This window comes from Oreochromis niloticus, linkage group LG19, assembly GCF_001858045.2.
Source record: "Oreochromis niloticus isolate F11D_XX linkage group LG19, O_niloticus_UMD_NMBU, whole genome shotgun sequence".
NCBI lineage: Eukaryota > Metazoa > Chordata > Actinopteri > Cichliformes > Cichlidae > Oreochromis > Oreochromis niloticus.
Window position 1 is genome coordinate 23,322,202 of NC_031983.2, and position 18,217 is coordinate 23,340,418.

Below are 18,217 nucleotides of genomic sequence, written 5' to 3' on the forward strand. Positions count from 1 at the left end.
AAAGTATAACAGCTGCGTGCCACGCCAGAATACCCGTGCCAGTTTTCCTTTTCTGTTGCTTTGCTCAGGTTGCTGCTTTCTGTCTCCATTAATTTCTGTTTAACTTTAAATATAATTCAAACGAAAATGAAATATAAATGAACAAAGTAGTGAAGGTATTAGGGAACACGGGGTCATCCATGAGAGAATAAGGTCGACTTAAACTCCTCCAACCTTATTTTTTTAAGTATCTCCAGGTCGTGTTCATGAGCGGAGGAGGAGAGTGAAGCGGGGACTGGATTGGTGTAGTGTCTGCAGTAATGTGAAAGCTTTACTGTCTGCTGAACCATGGCAAATACTGGTCAGTCTACATTCCTGTCATCACCTGTTGCCACCAACTGTGGCTAGTGAAAAAAAGAATACGATGACTGAAGATATAATCAAAGGAAAAAGGAGCTTCCTATAGAAGAGCTCAGTCATCTGGGAAGAGCCGCTGCTCCTCCATACTGAAAGAAGTCAACTGGTGGTTCTGAAATCTGACTAGGATGCCCTCTCGATGCCTCCTAAGTGACATGCGTCAGGCATGTGCATTTCACATCTGCATTTCATGGGGGACTGAAACAGACCAGAGACATAGTGGTGACATAACATCTGTCAGCTGACTTGCAAATGCTTTGCTGTCTGCTCAAAAAAGATATAGTTTTTTCACAAAATAGACATTTCATATTATTGAGTTTCATTTTTACACATTGTTTGAGAAGGTTCAAGAAAGAATTTTGGTTTAAATAAAACCTTTCATACATTTCAAGTCATGCACATAACCACCAGAGGGTTACTTCATCAATCAATCAGTGATTACTCTGTTATGGTGAATTGGGTCCATTGCAGAGCATTTTGGGGGGAATTCTGGTGAAAAAATGTTTTGTGGACTAACGACGCTGACATTAAATAACCTGGGAAGGAAGCCAACAACATGTATGATCTAAACATATCACTACATACCGCTATGAAAACATCATTATGACAGCAAAGTATGGTTCCAGGCTGCTTAGCTGGCTCTGGATATCGTTAACTCCCCACCATCAGCTAGAAAACTAATTCCCAGATATCTGACATTTATGCCAGAAATCATCATTGAAAGGGGACCTCTTCTGCTTATTCCTAGCCCCACAGTTTTATTCCTTACTCCACTAGAGTAGCTTTGCATGAGTCCTAGTTGAAAATAATCATTATTTCATAATGGGCCTTCGCACAGCCACAGCTCCATCTTTATGACATCATACAGAACCGAGTGCGGAGAAAACAGTCTAAACAGTCTGTCTAGAACAGTTTAAACACAGTGTTTAATGCACAGGTTACTTGTATATACTCTGACCTGATTATCTGTAACTTTGGACATGTTTAATTTGAGCAACCAACACTGGAACCGAATAAATATCAGAGAAAATAAGGAAAAGAAAGGGCTCATTTAGTTTTTTTCCACCTGCACTGGGAATGTTTAAAATTTCAAGCCACCGAGTCGGGTTATTTAAGAGCTGAGCTGTATATTTATATGTGCCTTTCTGATAATTGCAAAAAATGTTTTCTGCGAGGAACTTGTCATTCTGCTGCTCCTACAGCTTTTAACTTTTTTTAACCTCTGAAATATATGTATGTTTTTAACTTGTGATTCTCGTTACAACATGTTTTGCAGTGAACCACAGCAAACAGAGCTAGAATAGCAAGCTATATAGCTGCACAAGCCTCGAGGCTAACCCTGACTTTTTTGAATAAAAATGATTAAAAAATCATAATTAATGACATTTCAGCATTTCAGAATATTAGACTATACAAACAAAACAGTCTAGGTATAACAAACACAAACATGGGCATTAAAATAAAGCATACCTGTATAAAATATAAATGACCTCAAGTTATTTCAGTTAATAAAGTAGTGTAATCTATCCATCTGAGGGTTAAAGGGTGTGTTCAATAAAAACACAAATGCATAATTGCCTGGGTGTGTTTGTGTATACTTGGGGCTTAAATGAAGATAACATTTTAAATCACATTTTAAAAATTGAGTAATGCAGAAAACCTTGTCATGCCAAAGGATTCATGTTTAAGGTTCCTCCTATGACTTTATTTAACTTTGAAGAAGTCTATATCTTGTACCACTATGTGCGTTTATTGCTGGCTCGTTGGGGCTGCGGATATGTCATGGTTTTTTTTTAACTTCTGTTTCTCGAGAGACAATCCTTTAACGTCACTAAAATATAAGTTACAGCAACACAATCCATGAGTCTAGCCACAACATCTTTATATAGCTCATAACCATTTCTGCCTGAACAGATTTTTCTTTTTTTGCAGATTATGCAAAATAAGAAAAACCTACTTCCTCTATCTGGAGAAAATGTGGCCTAGCCAGGAGAACAAAAAAGTAACTATGATCAAACTTAAGATGCGCACTGCAGGACTTTTTGTACATTAAATCTTGACAAATTGATAAATACTATATCAGTCTTTCCACAAATGTGGATCACATTTTTTTATTATTAGGAGTTGCACAAGAAGGGGATCCTGCCTTGCTTTGAAAACAACTCTAAAATGTGTAGGCATCCGTTCAAAGAAAATGTTGATAAGTCATCAGCCACAGCTTCACCAATCAAGCTGACATATCTGGCTTGTGTTATGTCTCTATCTTTGAAGTGGGTGAGAATATCAGCTGTAAACCCTGTTGAGAGATTTAGATACATGTGAATGCAAAATATATTCAGGTTATCCTGATAACTATGTTTTTTACAAGATCTGTTACTTCAACACATTTAATTTGTTAGGCTCCCGTAAAACTTTGGAGGCTCCAGTCACACTCAATGCAAGCAATCACCAATAAGTTTTGAATTTACCATTACTATCACACTGACTGATTTTCTCCCTCAGGCTCTGGAGAGAAAGCTTGTGATGTGGCGATTTGATTGAGAAGTGAGCAGCTCTTCCAGTAAAAGCTCAGTGGTACAAACAGCAGCATGTTTTATTGGTGTTATTTCATTACCATCATGAGAAAAATTGCCATCTTGTTTTTGTAGTTAAGAAATTCCTGTGGTTGCCTTTGGTCTTAGTGCCTGCTCAGTAGCCGCAATTACAAAACCCTCCTATGGCATTGTGTATTAAAGTGACAAACAATGTTTACGAGGCATTTTTACTTGCAAGCCCAACCAAAGTGACTAAAAGTCTTCCACATCATTTTAATTTCAATTTGATTTTTGGTTTCATATAATGTCAGTTCACAACAGGGGCTAAATATCACTAAAAGTCAGAACCCCAGTGACTTGATAGTGAGGAGGAAAAACAGTTAGAGACCTCTGGCAGAACCGGACGCAGGGAGAAGCAGCCATCCCGACTCCTTTTCCTCTCATCAGAGGAATGAGAGGAAAAAGAAGGGAAAATTAAGGAGCATAAAGAGACAAACAGCAAACTATGAGAGAGAAGAGAAACTAATGAGTAGGATTTGTAATCTCCCAATGTAATTTCAGGTAATACTAAGTTTACTGGATTATGAAGGTATTTACTTCCTTTTGGGCCAGGATAACTTAGGTACAGACCAGTTTTCTTCTGGAGCGGCTTATATTCAACATAAGAGACCAGGATGTACTAAATCACTACATCAAAATACGCACTTAGTGTTCATGTTGCATCTGTTCAACTGCTCGCCAACTTATATATCTAATGAGCCAATCATGGCAACAACTTGTATGCATAGTTGAGATTGCATTCTGAATTGCAAATAAGCATCAGAATGGCAAAGAAAAATCATTTAGGTGACTTTCAATGCGACAGAGGCTCGTCTGAATATTTCACAAAATGTTACTGAGTTTTTCCCACACAGCCATCACTAGGATTTATATTGGATGGTTCAGAAAAGAGAAAAAGTATCCAGTGAGCAGAAATATTCTGTGCAAAAATACCTTGTTGATGACAGAGTTCAAAGAAGAATGGGCAGACTGCTTTGAGCTGACAGGAAGTAAGTCAAATAACCACTCATTACAACCAAGGTATGCAGAAGAGCACCTCTCAATGCACCGAACCTTGAATCAGATGGTCTACAACAGCAGACGACAACACTCCTGTCAGCTAAAAACAGAAAACTGAGGCAACAATTCATATTGGCTCAACAAAATTGGACAGTAGAAGATTGAAAAAAAAAAAATCTTGCCTGGGCTAATGAATCTTTATTTCTCCTACAACATTGGAACAGCAGGGTCCAAATAATTTGTGTAAACATTACAGTATGGATACATTCTGCCTTAAATCAACAGTTCAGGAAGTGCTGGTTGTGTAATGGTGTGAGGGATAGATTTTGGCACACGTTTGGGCATCTTAGTACCAGGTGAACCTTACTTAAATATCACAGTCTGAGTATTATTGCTCATCTCCTTGTGGCCACAGTGTGCCCATCTTTCTGATGGCTCCTTGCCATTACTGTACTTAAACGGCCTCCACAGTCACCAGAACTCAATCCCATTTTTGGAATGTGGTGGCACAGGAGATTCACACCATGAATTTAGCCATTGTCACTGTCAAAGAATGTGTCCAGCACCTTATTGAATCTATCCCAGAACAAGCGAGGTGTACCTAAAGTAACCAGTAAGTGCAGATGCTTAGGAATAATTTTACTGGTAAAAGCTTTATTCATATGGAAGCAATTCACCACAACAGTCAATTAAATGGGGCTTTACTTCATCAGGCAAATTTGCTGTGCCAGAGTTGCAGCTGAAACCATCTTGCACGCCATTAGAATATATAAGCAACACATTAAATTAATGTAATTACACATTACATTAATTAGCATTCAATTCTCAATGCAAAAAAATGCAATCATAGTCAGGTCTTCCAGTGTTTAGTACTTTAGCACTTAAACTGCACACACATTCCTACAGCATGTTTTATATTAGAATATAGCTTACAAACTGTGCAGCCTTTCCTAACACACAGTCTCACACTGCTGCTTTGAATAGCTGGTGTTATGTGTTTAACCTCTCCAGATTTTTCTAACATTTTTTTCCTTTTGTAAAATTCACTGCTTCTCTCTTTCTTTGTAAAACTTGCTGCTCTGCTGCCAAGAGACTTCTCCGTGTTTTTGATTGGTCATACGCTGCCAATTCTGCCTTTTTCACGCAAACACTGCTCATAACTCGCAGTTACACTGGGAAACCCTGGGCTGACTTGTCGAAGTGATAACCACCCTTGTGTGACTGCTTGCTTGGATTCCTGATCTTCCAACAAGTGAATCCAGATAAGGAAGAGATATCCCGGGTTTTTTGATCTTGCTTTGTACTTACAGTCTAAATTTGAAAAAATGCTCAGTGAATCATGGGACGTCTCCCTGCAGTATAAGCATATAGCAGTTTTACTGTACCTTTATTTAGCTTATGTACATAGATATGGTTACTTTCACTGCTATGGCCTTAAATGATGTTTCACCTTTAAAATGGCTGCCTGTTAGACAAAAGTGCAGCTCTCAACACTAATAACGGTTGAATTACATCTTTTTATTTTAAATAAAACTGTTCCAGTGAAGATGTTCTCTTTCCAAAGTGCAGGCCAATTGCTCTAGACACTGAATATGTTAACCTGCGCACAGATGGTGGCCTGCAAATTGAAATCATGCCAGTGGTTTAGAGTATAAAGAACACTTAAATGGTTTAAGAAATGAAGTAAAAATGGGCTAAATCGTGCAATCAACAAGATTAGACTTTAATCTGCTAAATTTAAGACATTATGAATGCAACTTTCAACCCATTTCACATTCAGTTAATTCTAACTCCATTTTGTACACAAAACAACTCTCACTTTTTATTTAAATTTTTTTCCTTTTGTTTTTAACGTTGATTGCAAGGAACAGACCTGATAATTATAATTATTCCACAAATGACACCCTCTCTTGCAACCACTCGACTGATGAAATGTTTTTTTCGAGTAGTAATTATACAGTCAGTATTTTGCTAAAAGTCTAAATGACTGGTGTATGTGAGATTCAGTGACTGGATTAGTTTTGTAAGGGCCAAAATAGCTCAACAGAAATGCAGAAAAATCGACTTTGTTAATTTGTTTTTGTGCTGGGTTCATTGCTGTAATGGTTTTGAGTGTCACTGTTAAAGCACAGGTCTAGTATTGTCTCAATATAACTGTCATAATGACCGATAGATGTCTTCTTTAGGGATCACATATTATAGCTTTTCAGGGCCAATACCCATAATAAAAAATAAAAAATAAATAAAATTTGCTGTCATTCCTATCCTGCTTCATTCCTATTGATTTCTATATCTTAGTGGTACATAATCTGGATCATTGATCATGTTATTATTGTATTTGTCCTTGAATGTGTGCTTTTGTACACTGCATTTTTATGTGTTCACAAACCGCACTGTTCTTATTCAATTATTTTTCAATGCTATAAGCTCTCATGTGATTTTTTTAAGCCATTATCTACAGATGCTGAATCTGTCACTTTCACATGACAGATCACTATGCATAATAAATAAGGAGCCCTGGCCCTTAATTAAAATCAACAAATAGCAGCAATTAAAGTGACAGCATCAGAGCATCTTGTGACCCTCCTACGTTTATTGAGAGGCAGAACTGCTAGTTTACGCCTGCTAATTTTCTTTGTTTCTTGCCCTGTTACCATTAGCTTGGTCTATTTTCCATATTTGTGCTGATAGTTTGTGTTTCTTCTTCTTACTTTATGGAGGACGGCGGCATCTGCTACAGAGCCTCTGTAAAGCAGACTGCTAGTTTTTCTGTTAGTTTAGACGTTACTACTACTCCAGATAGCTTGACTGCAAGCCAGCTAGCTGTAGCTTTAGCTTAGCTTTAACTGTACGTTACAGCAACAAAGTGACAAATTATTAATTAACAGTTTAGTATAATGGTGAAACTTCGCACGCTAGTCTCTGATGAAATAGAGCACTATTACGGTGCTGTAACTTTAGCAGATGATTGTGAGAATTATTGGAACTTTAACTGTGAATCACAACCTCTACTTTTACATTTTTATTTTTTCAATTTGTGTTTTAATTTAATTGTCTTTTTTTTTTTTTAATCACTGTACAAACATTGACTTGTGAAGGCAACTGACTCATAGTTCCCAGTCTCAAACATCTGCACTAATGCCTCCTCAGGCTGGTTGTGTTGACAAATCTAATCATTATCATCAAAGACTAAAATAAAAAGTAAACACACCAGCCACTTTATTAGGTACACCTGTTTGTTAGCATAAATATCAGCAGCTCAATGCATTTAAGCATGCAGAAATGGTGTAAACGACCTGGTAAAGTTACAAACTTAGAATGAGTTTGAGGATGGCATGGTTCCTGCTACTCAAACTCAATTAACCAGTTGTTCCAACCAAGATATGCACAAGAGCACCTTGTCAACCTTCAACCAGATGGGCTAAAGCAGCAGAAGACCACACCGGGTGACACTTTTGTTGGCTAAGAACAGCAAACTGAGGCTAGAATTCACACAGGCTCACAAAAATAGTATAACAGAAGGTTAGAAATATGTTGCCTGGTCCAATGAGTCTTATTTTCTGCTGCAACATTCAGATGGTAAGGTCAGAATTTAACATAAACACGTTTTAACGTCCATTCTGCATTCAGTTCAGGCATGTAGTGGTGATGTAATGGTATAGGTGTAGTTTTTTGGCAAACCTTAGAACCAATTGAGCAACAATCCAGCTCCAAAGCACACTTGAATATTTTTGATGACTATGTCAACCCTTTGAGTACAGCAATTTCAGCTATTTCAAGTTCTGTTTAATTTACTTGACCATAATAACCTTGCATGCAAACACTAAAGCGTCATTGTCAAGACAGATCTCGTTGAACTTACTCTGACCCATACTGGATGAAAGTAAATGTTTCCCCTCCAATCTCTAATTAATTTTATAACATAGAATCTAAACAAAGCAGTACTGACATAAATGCAGCTTTTTGGAATGTAATGAAACCTTCATAATCTCATTTATTTTTAAGAGCACAGCGGACATCAAAACTTTAAAAAACTTTGTTTGCTTTTAGTTCATCACTTTCACACAGGCCAAAAATTAAGCCAGATTTCAAGCTTCTGAAGAACCTTAGCTGACTCCAAGTTCTTTATCTCACTGCTACTGCTTTATGACTTAATATGGCAAAGCAATGTTTGCTTTCCTAAAATTAATTTATCAAAACCCAACAATAAGAACAACCTATCAGCTTACTGTCAGAAGCAGAGACTGAACTCTTGTGACTAATCTGAAAATGCCAAATATGACTGTGAATCATTTACTTACATTTAAGGGTTTCTCCAGCATAGGGAATATGGAGTTTAAAGCGATCACAACACGGACCAGGCGTCAGAGATGTACATCTGAACATGAGGAAAGATGAAAACACAGACATTCAAATCAAGTAATCAGTTAACATCAGGGATTTTTAAGGATCAGTATAGAGATAAAACAAATATATTGCTGTTTAGGAAGATTTGGGTATTTTTTGACACTTTATCTTTATAAAAACAACATTTTGACAGTCTTATTAATCAAATTATGGAATACATTATTCACATTTTTATACAGTCTTGATCAAAAGTTTAAGACCACTTGAAAAATGGCAAAAATCATATTTTGCATGGTTGGATCTTAACAAAGTTCCAAGTAGAGCTTCAATATGCAACAAGAAGAAAAGGAAGTAAGACAAAACATTTTTTTGAGCATGCAATTTATTGAAAACAACGCTTAAACTGAAACAGGCTGTTTTACAGGCGATCAAAAGTTTAGGACCACATGCCTTTAAAAGGAAAAATCTCCCATTTCTTCCAACTATGCAAAATATGATTTTTGCCATTTTTCAAGTGGTCTTAAACTTTTGATCAAGACTGTATAAATGAATGTTAGAGTGGACACTTCATAGTAAACTATCTTATCTTTTTGTAGGAGAACAGTTGTTGTAATGGCGTAAGGTTGTCTTTCAGGAGTGTCATGGTCCGGGTGAGTGCGGGGTTTTTCCACTCTGCTGGGCTCCACCTTCAGGTGGAGACTCCAATCAGCCTTCTCACCTGATTGCAATCAAGTCACCAGCATATAAGACCAGCGCTCACAACAGACCTCTGCCAGATCTACAGCTAACCCATGTCAGTGCTAGACTGCCAAGCTTTGGTGAGATCCCTGAACATTTCCATTTCTAGTCACTGTGTTTTCTTTGTCATAGTACCCGCCTGGCCATCACGCTTCTCAAGCTGAACTGCACCAATCGCTGTCTGGACGCTGGTTTCCTTTATCTGGCTGTACTCCCTTCATCGTGACACTTCACCTGCCTGCCTCCCTGCAAGGTGTGTCGCTCCAAGTATATTCCGGACCGTCCTTGGACCTCACCTCACCTGGACCTCCTGGACACCCTCGTCGCATGCCACTTTCACCTGCTACGCGTAAGCCATAACCATCATAGTTGAACCCACCGGCTGAGATTCACTAGACTGCCTGTCTCTTTTCGTTATAGTGACCCTGAGTACCTCCACCCAGGCCGCTGCCCCCCCCCCGAAGCCGCTCACGGAATCTAGCATCTAATCATAGCGCACTGTTTGAGCTTCATGTTCCATAGTTTGGCCACATAGCCTTCACAGTACATAGCCTACATTATTTCCTGTTCTGTAATTGAACTAAGCACTGTAAATAAAACTGTATTCACGCCAGCTTTGCCTCCCTCTGTGTCTGCATTTGAGTCCATACTCACAGCCTGGGCCTCTCGGCCGTAACAAAGAGTTCAGCTTGTCCCCTTAGTTCAAGTAAAAGAAACTCTTACGCTTCAGCATACCAAGACATTTTGGACATTTTCATGCTCACAGCTTTGTGGGAACCAGTTTCGAGATGGCCTCTTCCTGTTCTAACATGACTACACACAACCATGTCCATAATGACATGGATGAGCGCGTTTGTTGGGGAAGAACTTGATCGACCTGCCGGTCCTGACTCGAACCTGATAGAATGCCTTTGGCATAAATTAGAGCAGAGACTATGAGCCAGGCGTTCTCATTCAACATCAGTGTCTGACCTTAAATATACTTCTGGAAGAATGGCCAAAAACTCCCATAAACACACTCCTAAACCCTATGGAAAGCCTTCCCAGAAGAGTTGAAGCTGTAAAGGGTGGGCCGAAATCATATTTAAAAACTATGGATTAGGAACGGGATGTCACGCAAGTTCATATGCGTATGAAGGCAGACAAGCAAATACTTTTGCCAATATAGTGTATATGTGCGCATGCAGATCTCAAATTAAAATAAATACAGAACAATTCTGAAATTACATATTATGCCAAGTCTAGTATTAAAAAGTCATTAGTATAAGTTAAGCAGACAATTATTCTGCAGTGAAAACTCCACAAAACACAGTATTTAATACTTTTCTTTTAGTAAAGCAAATCTCTTTGGATTTGGGGCTGTTTGTGACACAAAACAAAGAATTTTAGGCACTTTTTTTGGCTCACCAGGCCTAAAATAGACCCTGTGCATTCCCATGAAATAATCAATGTTCACTTAGTTCTCCAAGCTTTCTGAAGATCTTCCAAAGTTGAACAGTATCTGGTCTCAGTGGAAGGGTGGTTGTAAAGAATAAGTTCAAAAGCAAGGCAAACAGTGAGAAAACGCTGAGGTATGCCAAATTACACAAAAGCTGTACTGAATATCAGTGACAACAGCTCCTATGGTGTAATGTATCAAAATTTGATCCTGGCAATGATATTTAACACACTGCCAAGGCAGGATAAGCACACCTGGATATAAAAATCTACAATGGAAAGCTAAGTCATGGATTGGCAACCCAAGAGCTCAGACCTCAACATTGTTGAAGCAGTGCTGGATCATCTTGACAGAAAACAAAAGGTCGCCAACATCCAGAGAAGAGCTTTGAATGTCTTTCAAGAAGCCCAGAGAACTAGTCTTGGGAACTGCTTACAGAAATTACGAGAAAGCTTGCCCAAGAGATTTCAGAATAGAGCTGGTCACACCAAACATTGACTTTCAAACTCATTAGAACATCACAGACAGTTTTTCTCCTTATATACTGTATTTCCATGTATGCTTGCAGATGCTTTAATAAATCACTGCACCCATTTCCCATTTTATGAGCAACATATTAAAAAAAGTCTTGTGGGGAAAAAAATTTAGCAAAAACCTTGTAGGTTGGTCCAAAACTTTTGCACAGTACTGTAACAATATTTGTAAATTAGCTCCAGTTAACTTTTTGCTTACAGACATCATTTGTGTAACATGTGATTAGTCCTCACCCAGTTTTGAGATCTGTGACACGGAGGCAGTTTGTGGAATCAAGCCCCACACGGCCATTCCTCACCACACTGCACAGCAGGGGACGCAGCTCAGGTGAGATCCGGTGCAGTGCGACTTCAGGGGACATATTGTTCATTTTACCCACTGTAAGCAGTCTGTAGAGACACGATAACAGCCTAAAATTATTTTATTAAAAAGCTAATTAACACAGTAGAAAGATGAAATATTAGTATTTGGTATAGATCTGCTGCCAGTTGTTTTACCCTGTTAGAATTCTAACAAAACATAGGTCAGAATTTGTTTTTCGACGATTGACCTTAGGTCAACAAACCTCATCCAGTCACTTCAACCTGCTCCCTGCTTTTCTTTAGATCCACCGAGACACAGTGAATCTCCTTCTGATCTTCTGCATCTGCGCTTTCTCCCTATAAAGTCATAGCGCTGCTCACTGATTCCCACCTAACAACACTTTCCCATAACTTCATGGTATGAAGCTACAGAGGCATGAAGCTACAGAGGCATTGGCTTTATGCCTCTATAGTTGCTACAGATCTGCACAATACCCTTGTTCTGTACCAGTATACTCAGATGTCTCTCACCTTCCAAGACTGTGTTCAGCCATCTGGTTAACAAGTCTACTGCCCTCTCTCATAGATATAGCCATACCTCCACAGGTATGTCATCTAGACTAGCCACTTTCAACACTTCATTCTTTTCATAGTTAACCTCACTTCCTCCTTATTATTATTTCTCTGCACTTCCTGATTCACTAAGTGTCCTTCATTTGTCCTTCTCTTTCTCTCATTTTCTTCAAGGGAACTAATTTTTGAAAAACGTTAAAGAACAGTTACAGTGGCAACATGCCCTGACTTATCTGGGACATTTTGTAACAAATCGAAAACATCAACAAAGTAAAACTGAGCCTTATAACCAACGAACTAGTATAAAAAAATACAGTTGTTTCATTATTATCAATTTTAAATTACAAACTTTAACTATGATTAAATATGCATTTTTCATAATAATAAAAAACAACTCTGTTTTTCCCCTTTCAATATAAGTCAAAGACATTAAATGCATATATCTAAAGTATTTTTTCACTCCCTATGGCTCTCCAAAAATGCATCATCGCTGGCTTTACTTTTGAGCTATCATTTCCTGGTATTATAGAAATGTTTTCCCCGTCCTGTTTTAAAATTGCTACCTTTCTGTCCAACCTTTTTCTGAAAAATGCAGGTTTTAAGAGAAGAATAAGGCACAGTAACACAATATCCACAAAACATTTCTTAAAAGTCTTAAAAGTCTTTAAAAGTAGTGTTAATATAAAAACATCAGAAGGAAGCAGATTTAGTTGCAACACTGGAAGCTTCCTTTCGCACTATAAGCACACATGGAAAACACATGGAAAACACATACTACATATAATGTTGTAACATTTTAACGTTCTAATTTGGTGATACACTGAATGCGCTAAGGGTAAATTAGTGTTTATGCCACAGTTTGTAATTCAGATGCTCATAGGTTTGGCATCGTTAGCCACTGTTAGCTTAGCTAATACTTATGCGTCAAATTAACACGATTTAAACATATAGCGTTCTCAAAACCTCCCCTGCCCATTTCCGTCCATTTCAATACAGCCTGCGGCGGATGTGTGAGTACCTGAGAGAGATGGAAGTCTTTAAATTTCAGCGTAAAGCCCAATGTTTACTTCATACCCTGATCAATTTCCCCGGTTCATGTTGTTGTTTGGGTCCTTGTGATAGCCCCACAGTTAGGTGCCTCTCATAATGCCTGTGGGTAAATTTACTTTCTTTCTTTTGCAGGAGCCGTATTTCCTCGTGATGCATTACCTATGGCGCGTTTTTGTTTGGCATTATGATACCTTAACACTGTCAAATAAATCTAAACGTTTATTCCTTGATAAAATGACAGTGGTTGATCTGGCAATAGCGATAACGCCAGGGACCTGTCACCGTGCACTTTGACCTGGGACTTCAAGTAGTGGGTATTCAGTTTTACAATCCGCAGGAGATTATTTGAATTCCAGGTAATTTAACACACTTCATTTAACTTTGGAGGTTGTCTAATTAATCCGGGTCACGATCTTTTAGTTTTTTGATCGGTTTATTCCTCAAATACTTGAGGTGTCAGAGTATTTGGCTGCATATGTAATGACATGTACTAAGAGTTTACAGTACACCAATAATACAAGATATTTGGGCTTGTACACGACATTACCGTATGCTAAAATGGATAAAGAGAACAATTAACAAGTGAGTACAGTAAAGTACGTGCAATTCTAATATGTGAGTAAATTACCATAAAAGAAATGATTTTCTGATATTGAGCTTTTAAAAGATTAAGGTTGACTTAATGGTTCTTTTAATTATTTTTCTGAGCTTGAGTTATACTGGATCATTGAATTTGATACCAGTTTTAAACCATTATTCATGATATACTTTGATCAGCTACAACTATTAAAATCACCTACCTAAAAATTATCCTTCCTCTCCACCACCATTACAACTGCCATCATCACCGAGGCCTAGGTATAGGATCTCTGGAGGGCTCCTACAATTTTTGAGATTGAGACTTGGGAACAGATTGCAGGGTTTTCAGGTTGGGGGCTCTGGATCATGGGAGCTGCAAACTTTGTCAAGCCCTTCAGAACTTTTTGTGTTCCTCCAGCAGTTCTTGAGCAGGTTTTGCTAAACTTCTAGGAATGGATTCAACTTGTTCCAGTTCCAGTCCGATGCAGATACTTTGAATTAAGGCACTGATACCAGTGTTAAAATAAAAATGTCTATAAGTTTTGGGGGGGTTTTTATATAGAAAATTTCATTACACATAAACTCAATATATTTACCATAAAAGTTAAAAATTATGTAAGTCTACGATGTCTTGAGGGGATAAAAACAACAAAATAAAACTTTACAAATAAATAAAATACAAGTTAACACACATGTGCGCGTATACACACACAGACACAGCTATCAAGTGTAAGCCTGCAAGAATAAAAAAGTTTTAAGTATGTTTTTTCAGTGTAGACACAGACATAATCGATCTCAGTTTAGCAGGAAGCTAGTTACAAAGAACAGGATTACAGTAACAATAACAATAATCATAATAATAATAATAATTCAGGGAACCGTTAAAAGATGACCTGTGATGTCTAACCAGGTTTTAGACACTATGCAAGTAAGAGATGTTCCACTGAGTAATCATCACTTTGACTGACGCTGGGAATTATCCTTTTTTATATGCAAGTACACACTGATTTCCTAACTTTATAAAATAAAATGTAAGAAATGTACCAAAGATAATAAATTACAGCAGGATAAAAATAAATAAAATATTCACCTCATAATATTTAGTCTCCTATCAGTTCATTGTGAGAACTATTACTTCAGACTGCTATTATTTATTTTCACTGTACTGTAGTTTATCCTTTCCTGGTCTCACAGTTTCACGGAGTCCACCTCCTTCAACTGCTCCTCACACACACATTGGGGTGACAAGAAACATGCGATGTGAAAATATATTAATGGAGCTGGCAACAAAATGTCACCGGTGTTACTGTAAGTGCAGTAAAAGCTTCCAAACAACAACAGAAGATAACAACAGTGACAGCGAGTAAGCTGAGAAAATATTCTTGAAAGTTTTCAGTAATGTCTGCTCTCTTGACCACAGCGTATGGTTAAACTAAAAGCTTTTGCAAATATCAAAATAAAAGATGTTGATGTAGGTAGATAGAGTCAAATGCTTCCAAGCTGCTGAGGCTTTGTTGTCATCTTCCTCCATGCTATGTTAGTCTTCCCACCAGTTACCAGTGCACTGCTTCTGTCAGATGGTGAATTAAACACAGAACAATATAGAACTCGTTTAAATGGATCAGTCATAGTCCAGCTTATTGTCACTGATATACAATTTAAATATTGGATCAGGGCAATGTATAATCAAACACAGTCAAGCTTTTTTAATAGATTTCCAGTAGTGTATTTCACAATCCACTTACAACACCATTGTGCTGATTCTCTGCAACAAACAAGCAGACCTACTCTGAATTACAATCTTTAAAGAAAATTTTTGTTGTGTTGCATATTACTCAAAGCTGACTGCAATACTACTATATATGTGACAGGCTACCATTGGCTGATAATATCAGTCATTTGATTTATTGGTTGATTATTGTCATTGAAGTTGACACTCATCGTGAGCTTGAATGTTATTGTAAAAAATACACTACATACACCCCCACTAATATTTAGCTAAATATGCTTTAGCAAGTTGCACCTCAACCAAATGCTTTTGGTAGCCATCAACAAGCTTCTGGCATAATTTGAAGATAATCCTCCAGGCTTCACTTTTGGTTGGCAGCCTCTAAATTCTGTACAATTTTGTAATCTGCATTTTTTTTTTTTTCTAGAAATGGCTCCAAGAGACCTTTCCAACTCGTGTAAATTTACAATTCTTCTTCTTATATCAGGGGTCCCCAACTCCAGGCCTCGAGGGCCGGTGTTCTGCAGTTTTTAGATGTGTCCTTGATCCAACACAGCTGATTCAAATGGCTAAATTACCTCCTCAACATGTCTTGCAGTTCTCCCAAGGCCTGGTAATGAACTAATCATTTGATTCAGGTGTGTTGACCCAGGGTGAGAGCTAAAACCTGCAGGACACCGGCTCTCGAGGCCTGGAGTTGGAGACCCCTGTTTTAGATCTTCACAGACTTCTGAGATCTTCACAAAGTTACCATGATATCCATGCTCATGAACTTCTGACCACAACTGTATAACCTGGTGTAATTTACTGGGGATGGATTGGAGGAATTTCCAGCCTATCACAATAGGAGCTTGCCGCTCCTGCATTTTTTTTACCCTCCACTTAAAGCAGTGCAATTTTAAATGGTCTGTTTTGCAAACAGCAGTAAAATAAAAATAGAAATTCACTGCAAGCACTCCTGCTGCAGTAGAAATGACACCACATATGGTGGGTCATCCTGGTCCCTTTCCAAATCTGCATTGATCCATGCATGACTATTAATTTACCATCAAGCTCCAACAGTGACTCCAACCAAGTTCTAACTACTGCTAGCTAAATAAAATAAAAATGAAAAGCATTCAGATCAGCAGGTCATTATATTATATAGAAGCCTCAGCAAAAAAAACTACAAATATTAATACTAAGGTTCAAGGTTGGCTAATAAATACCTCTCTTCAAGGGTACAGCCCTTTATTTAACTTTAGTGACAAGCTGTTGTAACACTAAAAGTGCAGTAAAGGTTTTTGGTTTCTGAGAGTGTATTTAGCATGGAGTGAACATGTGAAAGACCTGAAATATGTCATTTCTTGTGCAAACAGAACAACCCTAACTTGCAAAATAAAAATGAAAGGTGAGCACAAAGGCATAGAAATTATATCAGTGCACCGGGCGAGACCGTATGAGGGCAGTTTTGTCTGATTCACCACTGGGAATTTCCACCTTCCTGGGAGTGATTCACAGTCAGTCTCAAAGCATCCAGCTAAAATAGGCCCCCCCCCAAAAATATGTTGAGCCAAAGTATTCTGGTGAAATTCTTTACTAGTTCAACTCTCAGCTTGGAGTTGGTCTAACTTAAGTGGTTAGGAGATTATGATACCGGGAATTAAAATAAAACAAATACAGCTAGCGTTTGCGTGTGGGTAGAGTTGGAAAAAGTGTGTATAATCTGAATTTATCTGAACATTTGTTATACAGATATGGTCGTATCACTGCCATAAAAATATTTTCCAGTTAAGCCAGACACTGGGAAGAATGCAGGCTCACAAGGGTTTTTATAGTTGATCCAAAAGTTTTTTCTTTGGGATTTTGTTTGCAGTTCAATCTAAAACCAGAGTTAACAAAGTACAGACTTTGTGTCATTTTATGCAACCTGACACACAGTTACAAGACAAGAGTGCAATATTATACCTTTAATCATCTATAGGTTCATGTAGTGTGTTAATCATATAGCAAAACAGACAGAACTTTCATTTTCATCTCTTATTTTAGCGTGGATTTCTAAACTATTAACTAGCAAAAAAAATGGAATATTACCCGCAAAACACAAAGCATCGTCCTCCATAGCTGAAAACTGAAGCCAAAACAGAAACACCAAAAGCTGAAGTTTCTTCTAATGGTTACTGGAAGCTGAATTTAAAACTGAGTTAATCCCCATAAACTCACATATGCAATTTTAAAGGAGAAATAACAAATTTATAGCCTACTACAAAAAGCACTTGTTATCTCTATAGCTAATTTCCTTCTTAATGGCAGCTGTACATAGAGTGAATTTTTTTTTATAACTCACCTGTTCAGGTTTTGGTAAGGCTTAAAATTGAGGGTGTGGTCTGTCACTGAGAGGTGGCTGTATTTGCTAAGGCCCCAGTCACACAGGCCTAGACCAGTCAGCAACCACCAGTTTCTAGAGAAAATATGTATTACTCAACTGATTGCCTAGTGGTTCCTGGAGGTTGTTGGCTTATGCCATATAAAATCGGTTACAAAAGGGGAGCACTTGTTGTGATTGCTTTGGTTGCTAGCAGATTGTCTAAGTCACCCATAGTTTGCATGCAAGATGCAGACCTTTCTGCAAATACTGCCATGTACTCTCTGAAGTATACAATATGTGCAGCTTTTATTTTGAAGGTGAACACTGACCATTTTGTGTTATACTTTCCACAGTTTCACTACCATTTGGCAAGTATTTTACAAGAGTTTGCAGACATGTCGGTGTCTGTTATGCAACCTCAAAGTGACCAAAGCAATCGCGAAGATGTTTTTGAATCTACACTTTTTACCTCTTTGCAACCAATTTCACACTAGTGACTACCAGCAAACTCCAGTAACTGGAAATGGAACATGGATTTTTCCCCTGTGTCCCGTTGTTGCTACATTGTTGCTGACTAGCCTCAAGGCCTGT

At 37.9% G+C, this 18,217-nt stretch overlaps 2 protein-coding genes across 6 annotated transcripts in view; one reads left to right on the plus strand and one right to left on the minus strand.

Annotated features, from left to right (window-relative positions):
- babam2 (BRISC and BRCA1 A complex member 2) overlaps positions 1-13,082 on the minus strand; it is a 111,894-nt gene extending 98,812 nt beyond the window's left edge. Inside the window, exons 1-3 of one of the 2 annotated variants that reach the window (XM_025900746.1) lie at positions 12,940-13,054; positions 11,280-11,456; positions 8,291-8,367 (exon numbers count right to left, since the gene is read on the minus strand). In XM_025900746.1, coding sequence (XP_025756531.1) covers positions 8,291-8,367; positions 11,280-11,416 — 214 coding nt within the window. In that variant the 5' untranslated portion in view covers positions 11,417-11,456; positions 12,940-13,054. Of the gene's footprint in view, positions 1-8,290; positions 8,368-11,279; positions 11,457-12,939 lie in introns of both variants that reach the window. The other variant, XM_003445447.5, reaches the window with a different exon arrangement.
- Positions 13,083-13,217: 135 nt separating this feature from the next.
- Positions 13,218-18,217, plus strand: part of rbks (ribokinase) — a 51,675-nt gene continuing 46,675 nt past the window's right edge. The window contains exon 1 of one of the 4 annotated variants that reach the window (XM_005477526.4): positions 13,218-13,327. The gene's annotated coding sequence lies outside the window, so the exon portion shown is untranslated. Of the gene's footprint in view, positions 13,328-13,372; positions 13,554-18,217 lie in introns of those variants that run through there. The other 3 variants (XM_003445516.4, XM_005477525.4, XM_013271503.3) reach the window with 3 other exon arrangements.